Source organism: Mastomys coucha, unplaced genomic scaffold, assembly GCF_008632895.1.
Source record: "Mastomys coucha isolate ucsf_1 unplaced genomic scaffold, UCSF_Mcou_1 pScaffold22, whole genome shotgun sequence".
Classification (NCBI taxonomy): domain Eukaryota; kingdom Metazoa; phylum Chordata; class Mammalia; order Rodentia; family Muridae; genus Mastomys; species Mastomys coucha.
Genome location: NW_022196905.1, coordinates 33,917,552 through 33,936,206, shown reverse-complemented (window position 1 = coordinate 33,936,206; position 18,655 = coordinate 33,917,552). Strand labels below are relative to the sequence as shown.

The window sequence follows — 18,655 nt, the reverse complement described above, 5'->3', positions numbered from 1 at the left end:
TTCTAGAATGGGGAGCTGAGGAATTGTAGCTGAGTGTATTACATTGAGTCTTTTTTTGTGAACACCAACCCCTCATTATCATTGCTATATATCAAGATCACCTGCTTGGAAGAGTTATAATAGCCCTCAGGTCACTAGACTGGAATTCACTGGCCAAAAGTTGCAGGCCCAGAGTTTCAGTGTGGCTATAGCTAAGTCACCTGAGCATCTCCTCATGTGTGAAATGAAAGACAAAACCAAAAGGACTCTCTTCCTCATTGTTTGAAATCCCATTGTCAAGGTCAGAAAACTCAGAAACTGTTTTCAGGTTCATGTGAACTTGCAGATGTTTTTCTCTCCTGAGAATAAAAGACTAAATAATTCTGATTGTGTCAGTGAGAGCCTGAGTTATCAAAGCACAGGAAACATAAGATTATTGTTATGTATATATGTTCTATACATAAATGAGTTACTATGTTATCACATATATTCTATACATTTATACATGTAATACACACATATACATATGTATACATTTTAGATATGGATGACATTTGTACAGCATATCCAGCTATAAATATATGTACTCTATGTGTGCATATGTGTATGTGTACATATACATACAGGATTTTATGTGTGTATGTACATATAAGTGCATATATATACATGATTTAATGTGTATACATACATATAAGATATGTATATTTATATATGTGTGTGCATATATATACATATATATACATAAATGATAACCTCCATGCTATAATGTTATATTTTTCTTGCATAAAATAGTTTCCAAAAAGAAATGAGATAAAATTCCTATGCAGTATATCTGTAGCTTTCTAGGTTGAAATGTTTCTCATTCTTCTTATGTGTACTGTATAGTTTGTATTTTGTCATATATACACATATATAGTGTGTGTGTGTGTGTGTGTGTGTGTGTGTGTGTGTGTGTGTGTAGGGCTAGCCAGCTTTACCTGTATAACATCAATATCTTTTTAATGAAAAAGATCTAGACATAAATAAATGTGTTAAAAAGCATAAATAAGGAGTTTTTGAATGCCCAACTGTCTGATTTGAAATTGTTATTTTATTTTTGATATTATTATATAATTACATCATTTTTCCTTTGCATTTTTCTCCCTCTAAAACACTCCATATACCCCACTGTTCTACCTTTCAATTTCATGGTCTCTTTTTCCATTAATTGTTGTTGCATGCATATTTGTGTATGTATATAACATATATAATCATACTTAATATATATATACATATACATACTTGTTTATATTTATATATCCATAAATATAATCTGTTCAGTCTGTACATCACTTGTATGTTTTCAGGGATGACCATTTGGTACTGAATAAACAATTGGACTATTTTTCTCTCTCTCAGCCTGCCAGGTGAACAATATTTAGTATCTCTTCTGCTGTTTGCTGGCAATTCTCTGTTAGGAAGAAGAGTCTCAGGTGTATTCTGTGGTGACCAATTTGCTTCAGAATAAAGCAAAGAAAGCATGAGAAGCCAGATAATACAGACTTCAGTTGTGCCTGTATGTTGGTCATATGAGTGTTGAATCTTGTAAACTGTCAGTTATTCCCTGGTCCTGAGTCCAAAGGCAGAACTCTAAGAAAGTGACAGTTGTGGCCACCACACATGGTGAGGCACTCTAGCATGTCAGAGTTAGTGGCACACATGTCTCCCCTATAGTTCATTCCTTCCCCTTGATCTTTCTGGGGATATTCCCTAAACATGGAACAAGCTTGAACAAATGGCTCACTGGCTCCACCCACTTGAACAGTGCAGAAGAAAATGAAATTTCTGGTAAAGCTTCTTGAATCCTTTCATTGAGGAAAGCAATCTTATCACACTGAGTTCACGCCCTTTGCCAAATCAACCCAACCCACACTGCTTAGCCACACCCTCCAGGAACACCTTCCCCAAGGGTGTCCTCATTGATCTCAAGTCCCTCTTGCGGTGTTCCATAGCTCATATGTCCATTTTTCTTTGTGCTTGCCACTCTCTAAACGCTTCTGTCTGGTTCAGTGCTCAAGATTTTTCTTTCTTTTCATTTTATTTTACTTGTTCATTTTGTATGCATGTGATTATTTTGCCTTCATGTATGTGTGTAGACCACATGTGTATCTGGCGACAGCTGAGGTCAAAACAGGCTTCAGGTCCCTGGAAAGTGGAGTTACAGCCAATTGTGAGCCACCAGGTTGAACTAGAATTGAAACTGGGCCCTCTGGAAGAGCATCGAATATTTTTAACAGCTGAGACACTCTCTGCCCAGTGCTCATGTTTTTAACATACACTTTTTAAATGATACAACCTTGTGTCTGAGGACCACGAATTTGGGAGCCCTGAATTTACTCTTTGTCCATGCATTATGGTCAAGTAAATGATAAGCTTGATAGGCAAAGTAATCACATGCATCCAAAATGAACAAGTAAAATAAAATGAAAAGAAGCAAACATTTCCCTGACTGGAGAAACCCTACAATTCTATTGCTGGGATTTTTCCAACCCTTTGCAAATGACCAAAGCAAGCCTGTGCCTCTTCTTTGTGCAAGAATGACAAACATGGTTCCTGTGTGTCCATTCTTCAGAGCAGCACCCACAGCTTGTTATCTGTGTGAGTCCCTAGATCTAGACCAACAGTTGATGTCCTGCAAAGGACTTTATCACAACAGGTGATGCAGTTCAAAAAAGTGGAGAGATGAAGGGAGGAAGTTTGCAAGCATACAAGTTCTCCATTTAGAACTTTTAAACTGGGCCCTGAGTTTTAAAATGAATTATGACATTTTTGTGTCCTTGTATTTTAGGACCATAAGCTATAAACTGGTGATGATCTTAACCTTGATTTCCTGTGTCACATTGTGTGGCTGTGATGACAATGAACTCTGCCAGTTGTGAGCCATTTTATAAATAGTAAAGCTTTGTGCTCAAGGAAGCTTTGTGCTCTTCTGATAATGTTGCCTCTTTAATCCCATAAGGCACACTTCAATGTCTTCTTCTGTTATGAGGACTTTTCAATGGCTTTAGGCATATGAGTAAACATCTCTCCATATAATATCAACCTAACATACAACTCCAGCCTGTGTCAATCATCCTGCTGTCTGTTTTCTGCACTCAGTGTACACACATTTCCCTCTGCCAAATTCAACAAACCATCCCCAAACCTAGTGACTGAATCATAGCCCTCAGTTCTTGTTCATGAGCCAGGGTCATTGTCTTTCCTCCCACCCAGACCTGTGGCTGATCAGACCTGCTCTTATTGCAAGGGTATGGCTGCAGGTGTAATGCATTTGTGGCCTAGATGAGTTCTGCCTATCTTCACACATGTCTGTATACATTGGCCAGACCCAAAACTGAGAAACACAGTGTTCTCGACAAAGCAGCAACCAGACTCTCATGCTGGGGATCACTGGACTTTTCATTCATTCCTCCTCATGGGCTTATCCATCCCATTGGAACTGAAACCCCTGGTGGGAGACTTGGTGTGCAGAAACCAGTCTGCTTCCATATCAGCTGAGCCGCCATATCACCAGAGGCTGACTGGAGGGAGAGATTTCTTAGATGCTTTCTGGAGTTGAAAAGGCTGTTTCTAGTCCTTTTCTTTATACCATGGTTTGGCAAACTATGGTTAATTGGGAAAGCCCCATTTTGTACAACTGTGAAGTTAAACGCATAGATTATTTCAAACATAGCAATTAATATGGAAGAGGCTTAGGAAGATAGCCTAGCAGTTAAGAACACATAATGTTCTTGCAGAGGACCAGAATTCACTTCTAAACACCCACTAGAGGAGGGCTCACAAATGCCTTTAATTCCAACTTGGAGGGAATCATAGACTTTTTGCCTCTGATGCCATCTGCACTCGTGAGCAAATATTTGCAAACACACACACGTGCACACATATATATATATACATACAATCGAACTAAATCTTAAAATTGAGTGTAATATTTAATACCACATGAGAATTATTTGACATTCAAATTGTAGTGTCCACAAACAAAGTTTTATTGAAACACAGCCACACCCCTGCCTCTGTCTATTGTCTGTGGCTGCCTCAGATCCAGAAAAGCACAGTTGGAATTGGCATTGCCATGGATACTGTATGTCTTAAAAGCCAAAATATTTATTATCTAGTCCTTTACAGAAAATGTCTGTTATCCCTCTTTTATAGAATAGAGGGTTTGAGGGAGATGAGGACAGCACTCACGACTATAAATGTTGGATTACTTCCATGTCTGCTTGGAGCTAAAAGTTTCTTCATTTCCTCCCTAGTAATTGGAAACTGGAGATACTCATGTTCCAGTAATCAAGAGGGATCCTTACTACTGCTTCATGATCCAGGGGCGTGTGGCCCAGTGAAGTTCCTGAGCTGTACAGCATGACCTTGCTGCTCCTGGGTGCGGTGCTGCTGGTGGCCCAGCCCCAGCTCGTGCATTCCCACCCGGCTGCTCCTGGCCCGGGACTCAAACAGCAGGAGCTTCTGAGGAAGGTGATTATTCTCCCGGAGGACACCGAAGAAGGCGCAGCATCCAATGGTTCCGTACAGCAGCTGCCACAGACCATCATCATTGGGGTGCGCAAGGGTGGTACCCGAGCCCTGCTAGAGATGCTCAGCCTGCACCCTGATGTTGCCGCAGCTGAAAATGAGGTCCATTTCTTTGACTGGGAGGAACATTACAGCCAAGGCCTGGGCTGGTACCTCACCCAGATGCCCTTCTCCTCCCCGCACCAGCTCACGGTGGAGAAGACACCTGCCTATTTCACTTCGCCCAAAGTGCCTGAGAGAATCCACAGCATGAACCCCACCATCCGCCTGCTGCTTATCCTGAGGGACCCATCCGAGCGTGTGCTGTCCGACTACACTCAGGTGTTGTACAACCACCTTCAAAAGCACAAGCCGTACCCACCCATTGAGGACCTCCTAATGCGGGACGGACGGCTGAACGTGGACTACAAGGCTCTCAATCGCAGCCTGTACCATGCACACATGCTGAACTGGCTGCGTTTTTTCCCGCTGGGCCACATCCACATTGTGGATGGCGACCGCCTCATCAGAGACCCTTTCCCTGAGATCCAGAAGGTCGAAAGGTTCCTGAAGCTGTCTCCACAGATCAACGCCTCGAACTTCTACTTTAACAAAACCAAGGGCTTCTACTGCCTGCGGGACAGTGGCAAGGACCGCTGCTTACATGAGTCCAAAGGCCGGGCGCATCCCCAAGTGGATCCCAAACTACTTGACAAACTGCATGAATATTTTCATGAGCCAAATAAGAAATTTTTCAAGCTCGTGGGCAGAACATTCGACTGGCACTAATTTGCCGTCTGTTAGGCTCGGGACTTTTCCTGTTGTAACTTCTGGTGTACATCTAAAGGGGGGAGAAAAAAATTTTAAAAAGGCATTTAAGCTATAATTTATTTGTAAAACCCACAAATGACTTCTGTACAGTATTAGATTCACAGTTGCCATATATAGTAGTTATATTTTTCTACTTGTTAAATGGAGGGCGTTTTGTATTGTTTTTCATGGTTGTTAACATTGTGTATATGTCTCTATAATATGAAGGAACTTAACTATTGCACTGAAAAAAAATAAGAGATTTTTTTTCTGGAGATGTCTTTTTTTTTTTTTTTAAATATAATTAACCTGCCTCCAATTCAAAATAGTTCTTTGTTTTCACCCTCCTTGTCAACTCTATAATCTTTTCCTGTTTAAAAAAAAATATTGGTATTATGGACCTTTCTCCTCTTTTCTGAATTTGTTCTTTTAAGTTTTAAAGCCGTGTTGTGGTCATCAGATTTAGTTTTTACTTGCACTTTGAATTTCCTTCTCACTGAGAGAGTGTTATTTTTGTAATTGGCAGTTTTACCCATGTTCAAGTCAGCTACATGTGGGTTTAACCCCTGTAGCCTGCATATGGATTTAACCCCTGCCAGCCTTCATGTGGGTTCAACTTCTGCCAGCTTGTGTGTAGATTTAACTCAAAGGAGTTCTACATGAAGAAAATGGTACTGAGAATTAAAAACAGATGATAATTGGCAGGAGGTTCGTTAAGATCCAAATTAGTCTCAGAGGATATGGGCAAACCCCATAATAAACAAGCTTACACCCTTGGATTTCAGAATGATCTTAGGGCTGTAAACTTTGTCTGGTGGGGCAACTGGCCTCTGCACAGCTACTTCAGAGAGAGCAAGAAACAGACAAGTTCTCTTTTTGTGAGTCTGTCTAGCCTGAATCTCGCCTGAGGAGCAGAGTAAGGAGTAAGTAGTCTTTGCTCACTCTAGAATTTTGCTTCCTGGAAGATCAACATGCACTTATGATCTTCTTTTTCATACTCACAGAGATATAACTTCAAAATCTGCTCCAACTTTACAGTCTTGAATAGGAAAGAAAATTAAAACTCCCAAGACTGAAGTTAAGATGTGAAAAAAAAACCCACAACACAACCCCATGCACCTGCACACGTAAATGGGAGTTTCACTTCTCCCCAGAACAGCCACAAAGCAGAGGCTGGTCACGTGGTCACAAAAGCCAGTTCTAAGTCTCTGGATTGTATCGCATACCTGACAATCAATCCTTTATGATTAAATAGACTAGATCTTTTCTATAATAACAAGGATGGATAATAAGATAAAAAAAAAAGTGTGATCATTACAGTGGGAGAGAATGCAAGGCAGCAGAGTAAAACCATTTCCTGAGAGTTTGTTCTGAGGAAATGAAACACAAGCAGGCATCCTTGGTTATTTTCTCCATCTTAGAACACTCTGAAACTTCCCTCAAGCAAACTTAAGATGAAGGTGGTACTCCAACAAGTTCAAAGAATAGAGAATAGGCCCTGAAACACAAGGCCCTTGTTGAAGGTCACACTATCAGGCTTAGAGCACAGTTGCATCCAAAGCACGAGTTTTATTTATTTATTTATTTATTTATTTATTTATTTATTTATTCATTCATTCATTCATTCATTCATTCTTAGCTTTATATTAACTCTAAAGAAAAACTTAAAATCAGAGGTAGCGTTTTTATTTATTTCTTCTTAGCTCCATTTGAACTCTAAAGGAAAGCTCAAGCTCAGAGGTAGCAATTTTATTTATTTCTTCTTAGCTCCATGTGAACTCGAAAGGAAAGCTCAGACTCAGAGGTGGTGTTTTTCTAACAACCTGACATGTCTTTCCTGGTGCCAAAAGTTTTCCACCCGAAGAGCTGCACTTGAGCCAGAGGAAGGGCTGTCTTCTGAGGGAAATGAGTCACCTTTGTTGTATTTTAGCAGTCTCAGCCTGATCTGACCTTCACCTGGCCTACACACCATTCCTGGCTAGGACTAAGAGTAGAGAGGATACTGGCCTCTTCAGAACTCATTAAGGCTATCCATCAACCACTGTCTCCTCAGAAAGAGAAGCAGATATATTTATAACAGATTCCCATAAACTTCATGAGATGCAAAGTGCTTCCCTCTGCAGCATATCCTTTGGTCTTTTCTGAGACGTTGCCTGAAGAATGAGGGGCTCCAGAAAGATTAAATCAAGTTTCCAAAGCTAGTCAGGGATATTGAGATGGAAAGAAAGCTCCAGTGAGGATCTCTGGTGCCCAGGAAGATGCTTGTCTGGAGATGATACGGTTGGAGCCTAGTCTGTCGCACCAACAGTCTGCTGCAACTACTAGGCTGATAACTAGCAATGAGGAGAGTCAGAACTGGCATCAGTAAGCCTGTGCTTCTAGAACTGGCATAGCTGATAGCATGGAGTACCACAGTGCGAGTGATCAGTGGATGTAAATAATTCATTTCTTTATTGGAGGCATAGAGTACTGATTCATGGATTCATAGTCCTGCACATACCACTCATTAGAGAAGATGCCAGGAGTCCCAGGGATAGCATATATTCATTCATTCATTCATTCATTCGTTCCTCATTCTTCATTCTTATTTTCTTTTTCCTTCCTTCCTTTCTCTCTTTCTCTTCTCTCTCTCTCTCTCTCTCTCTCTCTCTCTCTCTCTCTCTCTCTCTTTCCTCCTTTCTTTCTTCCTTTCTTTTTGGATAAAACTCCAGTGAGTCATCAGTACATTCTAACAAACACAATTCCCATCACTTCCTACTTTAATCCAGGTATTTAGACCTCATCCTAGCCTGGTCCAGAGGATACTGCAACAGACCCACGGCCATTCCCGTTAGAACAAAACACAGTGAGGCAGGAGTCAAATGGTATTTGATCTCTCCTGATCTTGTTGACTGCCAGTCCTATTAACAAAGACAGTTTCCTTCTGGAGGTGTAAGTTACTGGACTCCAGGCTACAGCCACCTGAGAGCTCTGGAGAAAAGGCTAAGATTTGCTGAGCAAAGAATCAGGTTCAGGGTTGGGCTCATGCCTCATTTGCTGTTCCAAAGGAAAAATAGCGTTACTTTCTCCTTCCTTTAGGAATGGGACAGTGTTGAAATCTGGTTAGTAAGTACTACATAACTGTAAGCTAACAGCCTGGAAATTGGGTAGTTTATGAAAAAAAAAAAAAAAACATGCTATACCTCTGAGCTCAGGCTGCCTTTCTCTTTCTATCCTCCACAGAGAAGACATGGAGGGTTGAACAAGCCAATGCCCATCCTGTCTGTTCCTTACACATGTGGAGACAAAGTCCACTGTATTCATTAAAATGATCTTTTTTTCTTTAGATCCTATGATGTAGCAAATGTAGCATTAATTCTTCAAGAATATAAAGAAAAAGTCACTGGAGTTAAGGGTTTTGGGCTTTAAGAAGAAGCCAATTTCTTTTAAAAGAAATACCAAGAAAGCAAGAGAAATGGCCTTGAGTTGTGTACATTAGATAGGACAATATGTCCCATAATTTAGCATCAATTCAGACATATCCCTAGAAGGAGTTAACCAGCCCATAGAAAGAGGATGAATGAAGAATGATGTTTGCAATTTTTCTGATTGCCAATCATTTTTTATAAGAAAGAAAAGAATATTACCTAAAAGTTGCAATGGAACTATGACCAAAGCCACTTAATTCTAGGGTCACAGAGGCCCTGTCCTTTTGCACCAAGGCATTGTAAAGGAATTGCCCTGGAGACAGAAAATGAAAGTCATTGCTGTTACCAAAGGAAGACATCCTGCGTAAAGGCATGTCTTGAATGAGAAAAGTGGTGATGGGGGAGGGAATGGATATAGGAGAAGTACAGGAAAAACTCTTGTCTAGCAAGTGTGTAGTTTGGATTAAACACACTCAGAAGCCAAGATGTAGCCTTGTAGTCACTTATAGTCTTGGCAGGAAGTTTTCAAGATGGAGGTGCTGAAAGCCTCATAGTCCACCATGTGTCTTTGAATCCTGTGCAGGTTTGTCAATTGCACAAAAATAACCATCATTATTACACACCTTTTATGGGCTTCATATCTTATATTCACTACTTCTAACATAACTAAAAAAAAAAAAACCCTGAGAGTTAAAAAATAGAGCCCCAGTTTCACAGTCAAGAGGAAACTTACAAACAGAGATTAAAACGTTGACCTCTGATGACAGAGAAAGTTATTTATTTCATTTGCAAATGTTTTAGCGTCCCATCCATCTCATGGTGGGTCAAGGGAAGAAGAAAAGCATAGGCCTCATCAAAAGGGCAGCATCTACCAAGAAAGTTATATGGTGTGCGGTTGGACAAAAGAGGACTGAGAAGTCATTGTTTATAGGACCACACATGAAGGATGTCCTAAAGGGGGTTGCAACAGGCAGAAGTTAAAAGAAAAATACCAAACATGAGATAAATACCAGAGCAAGGATTCCACTGTAGCAGAATAAGCAGGGCATCCATAGCTCATCCAGTTGCTTGACTGAATTATACTCATGTAAGGAGGAGCCCTGGATCTTCAGCTCACACTGATGCCAAGGTTACTCCACTTTTCTCAAATTCCACAGTTAGATAAAGAGAAAGAAAACAGAATTATAATCAGGACATTTGAGTATTAACCCAATTTGGCCATGCAACTTTTAATACAAATTCTCAGACCTTTAATTTCCTTTTTGGTAAAAATGGGCTGATAGTCAACTCAGTTAGGAAGGAAAGTCAACGAGATGAATGGGAAAGGCCATCAAACTGGTGCACACATAGGGCTTAGCTGTGAATGGGTTTAGGGTTTTAAGAGACAAATAGGAACTGATTGTAAAGTGGTCAGCAAAATCTCACTGTCTTTGTTTTGTCCTCCCACTGCCCAGCTATAATCATTGCTGTTACTGGCCCAGACAGATCCTAATTCTCCTTCTTTTATCTTCCACAAAGGCAGAGTGCTAACAGCTCCACAGAAATACGTTCTTGAAATTTTATCTTAGCAAAAGCCACATTACCTAGAGATAGCTGCAAAATTATGCCCCCTCTTGTGGGTGGGGGGAGAACAAATAACTAATGTTTGACTTTCAACTGCCTTGCTTTTGCACAGGCTACTTCATAGTACGATTTCTGCTCAGAGATCCTCGTGACATCAGACTGGGTTAGGACTTCTAAAATATATGCCTGTTTGTTTTATTGCCATACTTCTTTTGTCCTCCACTCATTTTAGCTTTTTTGTTTTTGTTGTTGTTTTTATTGTTGTTTGCTTGTTTGTTTTGTTTTGTGTTGAAACTCCATTCTCAGTAAATGAATCAGCTCAGCTTTTGCTTCTAGGATACCAACTGTCAGCTAATAAGCCTGCATTCATGTCTTGTTCTATGGAAATAATATAGATAGCATTACCAAACTATAGATATCACTTTTCAATAAAATAATGAGTATAAAACAAGTGTATGTTATTGGCTTATACATAGAAGGCTTAAATATGATAGTAGATGAAATTGTTATTGAGTAAACTCTTTTCCTTGGATTACTAAACTATCATCAAAACCCTACCCATGAAGCCAGGAATGTTGGTGCACACCTATAATCCCAGAATTTGTGAATTGAGACGAGTACTAAGTCCAAAGTCAGCATGAGCTGCGTAGGGAGAACCCACCTCAGGAAAAAAAAATAATTTCAAGGCATTAATGTAAAACTAGAGATTCTAGTTTGTGAAATATTTGTGGCCCACAGATAAAATTGCATTGCTCCAATTCATTTCTGCTCCACAGTACAGGATTTCTATTCATCTGCAATGTTCCTTTCGGGGTCAGGACAAGGGGGAGTCTTCCTCTGAACTGCAGCCTTGCAGTACTTTGCACTGTGCCTGCCTGGGTAGGAGGTAGACAGAAAGGACTTGTTTATGGATGATAAAGCTTGTCTAGTTGTCAATCTAATGTGAAAATTCTCTCCATCACATTCCAGCCTCACACTGTGGCCTCCCCCTGGGAGTCCTTTCTTTGGTTCAGGAACTACTAGGCACTTAACAATGTGGTGTTTTATTCAGTCCTCAAAAGCCCCTAGGGAAATAACCGCACCAAGTTTCATGTGTTTCCTTATTAACGAAGAGCCAGAAAATAGTACAATACTTGACATTGGAATCACAAATGTGTATTAACTAAACAAACCTTCCCGCTGCCCAGCTTCCTTCCACTCCACTAAACTCTGCAGCCTCTTCTGGAATATTCAAATCTTCTAGAATTCTCCTAGGCACCCCATTGTATCTTCAAACTGACAACTGAGATTCATACTTCTTGGACCTCTGTTCTCTAGGTTGTGCCCACGAATCCAAGAAAGAATATTCCTTGTGCAGCCTTGTTCATAGCTATGTAAACTTGGACAAATATCTTAATTTTTCTGACTTTCTAGTAGGGGATGTAATGCCTTTCCCCACAGTTGTTATGAGCGATACACGAATAGAGAACAATTGAACACTTTTAGAGTGATAATTCCATAAGCAGTAGGTGAGTTACATTTTAGTCTTCACAGTAACTGATGGGCTTTTTCCCCCCATTAATCTTGTTTATGCATGAGGAAACTAAAGGACAATGATAGTATTTGCCCAGAGTCTGGTCTCCCCTGGGTGGTCACTAGCACTATTGGCCTCCATAATTATCTCCTGGATATTTTCTACCACACCAGGCCTCCAGAATTCTCCTGAGGGTAGTCTCTAACACACTTGGCTGCCAGAACTCTCTCTTGAGTGGTCTCTAGCATACTTGACCTCCTGGCTTCTCTCCATTTCAAAGAGAAAGAGAGATCTTTTCCAATGGCAAGGATGAGTGCAAAGAAGCCAAAGATAAATCATGCAGGAGCTCAGGACCAACAACATTCCCTAAAAGTCTCTGGCAGAAAAAAAATTCTAGAGTGGTCCCAAGATACCCACTCTTTGGTGTATGTATCTTATTTAGTGACCTCTGCGTAGCATTTGAAAATAATAGGGGTCATTCATTATGTTAATTAGGTTAATCTGTATGGCAAGAAATTAGTTTGTAATTTAGTAGATTACTTCAGAAATAGATGGAAATGAAGATAAAAAGATGGGGAGACATGTCCTCCTGGTTTTGCTTGCTATGCATAACAGGACTCTGAGAAGATTACATACCAAAGAACTGTTGCAGCTAGTAGAAGCTAAGGGTATTTTTAGAAACATTCAGCAGGGATGTTTGCAAATATCTCATTTTTCCCCCTAACATTAGTGAGCAAAGAAGAAGATACTGATTAGAAAATGTTCTGTCTGAAACTTTGTTTTTATCTTAGGAAACTATCCCATGGCAGGCTTGGTCTCTGGAGTCCAACACTGAGTTAATAGATGTATATTCGCTTAACCTGCTGTAATCTAGTAATGTGCTTGCCTTTATGTTAATACGAAGGCTTGAGTCAATTTTTCTAGTCCATTCAAATGGCTTGTGCTTACTTTTCTATGTCTGCTTTCAAAACAAACAAAATCTGTGGGGTTTTGTTGTTGTTGTTGTTGTTACCAAATAAACACAAGTACGTAATATAATACCCAGAGCCTGCATTTTGAGCACCAAGAAACAATTGCCAATGTTTGTGTTCATATCCTTCTACTTCTTTTCAGCTTGGAAGCCATACTATCATGCTATGTATCTATATTTTTTATTTTATCACTCACCAACTAGAAAAGGCCCATGGCTCCCTATACTGCCTAAGGAAGCCAGTATCTTATCTATGTTTCTACATAAAGGAGAAGTTCAACTAGAAGTTTGTAGTTAAAGATATGCTGTTTGGTTAGTAGTGTTTTGGAAGTGAAGAGACAATCACTTAGCCCTGGATCACTTGTTATACACATCCTTGTAACAAAATATAGCAGCATTGCTGGTTCCCTCACAAATCTATAATTTCATAGACCCGGAGGCTGATGAGCATAGTTAGGCAAGTCTGAATTGGCAGAGTCTCATGTGTAATCAATCATATGTGGACTATAAAAGAAAACACTTGGAGGGTCGAACTGAATGAATACCCAATATGATGTCTTGAATCACATGTTTGAATCCTAAGTTGAAAGGAATGCACCACCATCCTCTCCCTCACTCTCTTTCCCTCCCTTCTCCCTTTTCCCACATTGCCAAATTGAGTTGTTCATAGCATGACAGAGCTAGGAGAGTAGATAAACATTTTATACAATTGGCTTGCTCTGAGACTTCCAAAGAGAAATCAAAAGTTATCAGGTAATAAAAAGAGTAGCCTCATTCTATTGTTCCAAAAATACCAGCTGGGATTCCTTATGGAAAGGACAACATAAGGGGCTAAATAATAGGAGGTATGATTCATGGGGGTCCATTTGTAGAAAGTAGCTATTTATCAGCCCACTATATATTCTCTTACAAAAGAATGGACAGCACACCTGCGTAATGGATCATTGGCCATACTTTAAGGGGGAGATTAATATAGGTTTAAGCTTTCATGATATCAAAGTCCATTATACTAATGCATGTTATTATAAGTCCTTGTGCCTCCTATGTAATTTCAGCTGTTTTTCCCTCAGTCGTTTGACTCTTTTCAAAATAATTCTTTGATGATATCGATGGTGATTAAGTGATTTTTACATAAATCCATTCATGCCATAAGTAAAATGCAGGCTTGTTTGTTGTGGTGTTTCTTCTGAACATTGTTGTGTGATTCATTCCATCAAACCTTTTGCAGAAATGCTTTAAGACACACTTAAAGCAAATTGCAAACTGAGATCTACGTGGGAAACTGTGCTATATGGAAGCACATAGGCTGCCAGACCTACCACACCTCTTAGACAATTTGTCAAACACTAAAGAGTTGCTGAGACTTTTAACACTGGGTATTAAAAGCTGTCTATGGCATTCAAAAGAGAATACTCGGCAGGTTCTATTTCCAGCTTCCCAATTTGAAAGTTCTATTTTTGTAGCAATTTACATTTCCACACAATTAAAGACTACCTAATTCTGATTTGCACTTCAAGTATCCAATTTACCTGTAATTTACATCTTTTCTTTTATTTTTTGTTAATCTCTTCAACCACAAACAACCACAAAAAAAAAAAAAAAACCTAGGTTTTAAATGTTGGCATCAGGACAAGATCTGTATGATACTAGAAAAGTTGGACTAAGCATTTCAGAGGGTCAGTCTGCTGGTCTGTAAAATGGGAATTAGGAATAGCTAAAGCCCTTTAAGCTTATGAACCTATTCACCCACACAGGGACATACAACATTTATACATTTATTTTTATATTAATGTACTTTCCATGGTAATGTTCAAATTGTTTTTAAGTAGGAATTTACCACTAATAAGGCAACATTCTTTTAGCTATCATTTTAACCCCTAAACACCAACACCACCTGTCTTAAATTCTTATTTTTTAAAATGCTCTGTGCCTTTAAATATGAATATTCATGGAAAGGGAATCAAGGTCTTAGTAAAGTCAGAAACTAATACTGTGTTTGGTCTCACCTCATTCTTGACCAATGGCTTCTAAACTCTTGGTTTTCCTAAGTATTAAGAAAAATAAAGAAGTCTTTGGTGGTTCATAACAAGTCATACTTTATTCTTAGTTAATGAAGACACTTTGCATTAAACAATGACAGGATGGAAGACAGGAGCCAGAAGAGCCAGCCTTGCTGTTTTAAATTTCTTCCTTCTACCATTCCCTTGATCTTCTAGGGTGTAGACCGCAGGGGATGAATGTTGAATTATAACCCAAATTCTGCTATTTAGGTAACTGAGCCTCCTGAGCAGAAATTCTATAACGCAAATAACCCAAACAGAAATGTTATATGTGGAAGCTCTGGGAAAGACTGGATGGAAATACATGAACATTTCCTGGCCTATATACTACTTCTTTCTTTGTCTGTTCCCTAATTGTATCCTTTAAAGAAAAATAAAACCAAACAGTTAATCAAATCAGGAAATTAATTTTTTTCAAGTTTCACTGGCTGTTCCAAAAAATTACAGAACCCAAAGAGAGCATTAAGAACATTTAATTTGCATCCAATGAGTCAGAAATGCAATGGGCAACATGAATGTTCATGTACAGCTCAAATAAGAATGGATTTATGGAACTCAGTACCTCTGAGATTAGTAGGTATCTCAGGAGATTGTCAGAATGAAAATCAATATGAAGATATCCATGTGGTATCTTCTAACCACTGGAGAATTGCTTATTCTGAGAAAAAAAAAATATATTTAATGACTAGCAGAAAAGAAACAGTGAGGGAGTCAGAGTGTATGACAAATATATTTTATTTTAACATTCCATCAACAAATGCAATTTTTGAGCCAACACTCTGAAAACTAAAGGTCATTTTGTTTCCATGTAATATTCAAATAGAGAACAACTCAAGGTAAAATGTGCTGTTTCTTCTCTAGCTGATGAACATAAGAGATAATTTAAAAGAAAAGTACTTCAACTAAGCCATTTGGAAATTTATTTTTACCCCTTTGGGAAGAAGTTGTTAACTATATTCTACAAACATAAAATGGCATTTTTTTTCTTTTAACAGTTTACTTATTATCTTGCCACAGCTATTCCTTGAAAATTAAGCTATTCTCCTCTACAAATGTACAGTGACCTACTTAATATTCTTTTCCTTCCCTTGGGAGAGAGGATGACAATGTGAAAAGTACCCTTAAAGAAGTTTAAAGTGTGGCAGATATCTTAGCTTAATCATCTCCATATACAGTTAAATGTCATTTTATTTACAGACAAGAAGATGAAACAGCCACCTGGAGTAGTTCCTTTTTTACAGCAGTATTAAAACACCAAAATGAAGGCAACTTCTAGAAGGAGGGGTTCTAGAGGCAAATGTATAGAAACAGAAAATAGACTAATGTTCTTGGAGAGTAGGAGGAAGGGCAAGTAAGATGTATGATTTTAGAGCTATGGAGTTTGTCCTTGGGGTATGAAATGCAGTGGAAACAATAGCTACAAATGCACAATGCTTTAACTAATCAATGTCTATAAATTATATGTGGAAAATGACCAAAAAGACAAATGCTCAATAATATATTTCCCTGTAATTATATATGTATACACACACTTTAATAAACACATATATTTTGCTTATATGTATTTACATCTTTCAATGGAGGATGATGTCTAATCTTAGTTTATACATGAATTTTGTTAATGTATAACATTCATGATTCATTTCTAGCATATATGAAAGATTTCCATAAAAACACTTAATCCACATCTTTTCCATGGGGCATCTTCATTCTATTTGATATGTTATTTATCAGTTATAATGATTAGAAATTACCATGATGCCTAATGTGAAACAAATCTATACCCACTTCTGTTATGCATATCTTATGACTTAGCTTAAAGAGAAACAAAACCATTTACATTCATAATTAAACTATTGCTTGACTTTTCTGTTCCACCATATCAAGAACTGAAATGTCTTTGTAAATTATTTTTTGAGCTACCTATGAAAATGTTCAATGTAACAACTTTAATATGTTTCATCTGTCATCTCTTTCAAAGTTAACCTTCTGCCATGATAATTGTGTTTGATAAGGATTCCTGATCTTGGATTGAGCACCACTAACTGAAATGTTTAAAATGATTACTAAATTCTGAATTGGCAAACACAGATGAATACTGAGTCCTTTTGAAAAATTAACAAAAGAATAAGTTAATAAGGGAAGTGATGAACAACTCGATAGATTAGAGTCACTTAGAAGACACAGCCTCTGGGTAATTCCATTAACATGGAAAGACCTGCTGTAAATATGTGTGGTATTGCTGTATGAATGGGAAGCCCAGACTCAATACAAAAAGAAAGTGGACTGAGCAAAATGTTCATCTCTCTCTGTTTCCTGACTGTGGTTGTAATATAATCAGCTGCCTCACCTGAGGCTCTGCCTCCATAACTTTCATATCACGATGGACTGTCCCTTCAAACTGGGAGCCACAATAAACCCTTCCTTCCTCGAGTTGCCTTGTCAGATTTTTTTTTTATCAGAACAGAGAGAAACATAACTAACAGAAAGAGGAAACAAGATCTTTTGGTTTTGTTTGTTTGTTTGTTTACATATAATGGACACATAAATTGGATCACATCGCATAGTATCATTCTTGCTCATCCCTCTAGACAGCAAGTAAAAGCTGTGACATCCTTAGAAGCCTCTATATTTAACATTTTAAAATGTGTATGGTCATATGGACAGATGCTGATTCTTTGTTTCGACATTTTTGATTTCTTTGTTTTGACATTTTTTTATGTCGTTGGAAGGAGGACATCAGTTAGGTAACTAGGAGAACATGAGGCATTTATTGTGGGCCACTGTCCTCTGAGCCAAGCAGCTGCCATTTTGAGGGGTTCAGCTCTACCCATTGTAAAAGGATTAGTCTAGATCGGCTTGAGGGGTTGGAAGAATCACCAGACTGTCATATTTTATAAGACTGTCTTAACTGCATATGGCCCTGGTGGAGGGTGGTTGTAGAATATGTATATTGTGGAGGAAGAGCACCCACACCCCTCTAAGAAACCCCTCACTTATACTCTGTAAGAAAGAAAGCCCAATTAACTCACTGGTTCTCTAGAGTGAGTTTGGTGGAGTCCTGCCTGTCCTGTAATTGAGTGCTTAGAAGAAGGATGCATGTTGCTTATGTCTTGTCCTGGGAAGGAATTTTAATAATATGAAGTCATGAGGTTCATCCCTCTCTAGTGAAGTCTCAGGAGATTTAGGATCGTGTGTGTGTTTGTGTGTGTGTGTGTGTGTGTGTGTGTGTGTGTGTGTGTGTGTGTATGTATGTGTATATTAGAATGCATGGCATAGATTAAGGGGACCAGCATCCAAAAAAGTAGATGTAGTCCACAGGAAGGGAATGAAATAGGGACTGGTGTTTCCAGATATACCACTCATCAGAAGGACAGAGAGTGTTCCCAGATGAACTTCTTACCATGGAATTGTGAGGTCCTGCCCAGTTATTTAGTTGTTGTATTCAAATTCCTGGGAAATATAAAGCAGACAAGCTTGAAGTGGATTCCTTGAGATATTTTAGAAACATTTAAGTAGTTAAACTTTTGAGATTGGAGATGGTGGGTTTCTTTTTCTTTCTTTCTATTTTTTAACAAATTTACTTTTCACATCTAATTTTTGGTGGCATTAATTCAATCTTAGTCTTTTGCTGTGAAATTTTTTAAAATTTATTTTATTTATTTTATGTGTTTGAGTACACTGTAGCTGTACAGACAGCTGTGAGCCATCATGTGTGTGGCTGCTGGGAACTGAACTCAGGACCTCTGCCGGCCCCTCTCGCTCAGGCCCTGCTCACTCTAATTCACCATAATTCACTGTAGCT

At 38.7% G+C, this 18,655-nt stretch overlaps 1 protein-coding gene across 3 annotated transcripts in view; it reads left to right on the top strand.

Moving 5' to 3' along the window:
• The window catches only part of Hs3st1 (heparan sulfate-glucosamine 3-sulfotransferase 1), a 30,060-nt gene extending 24,325 nt beyond the window's left edge, over nt 1-5,735 (top strand). For all 3 annotated transcript variants that reach the window (XM_031341974.1, XM_031341973.1, XM_031341975.1), the window contains exon 2: nt 4,275-5,735. In XM_031341974.1, the coding sequence (XP_031197834.1) occupies nt 4,381-5,316 (936 nt within the window). In that variant the 5' untranslated portion in view covers nt 4,275-4,380 and the 3' untranslated portion in view covers nt 5,317-5,735. The remainder of the gene's footprint in view (nt 1-4,274) is intronic.
• The last annotated feature ends 12,920 nt before the right edge of the window (nt 5,736-18,655 follow it).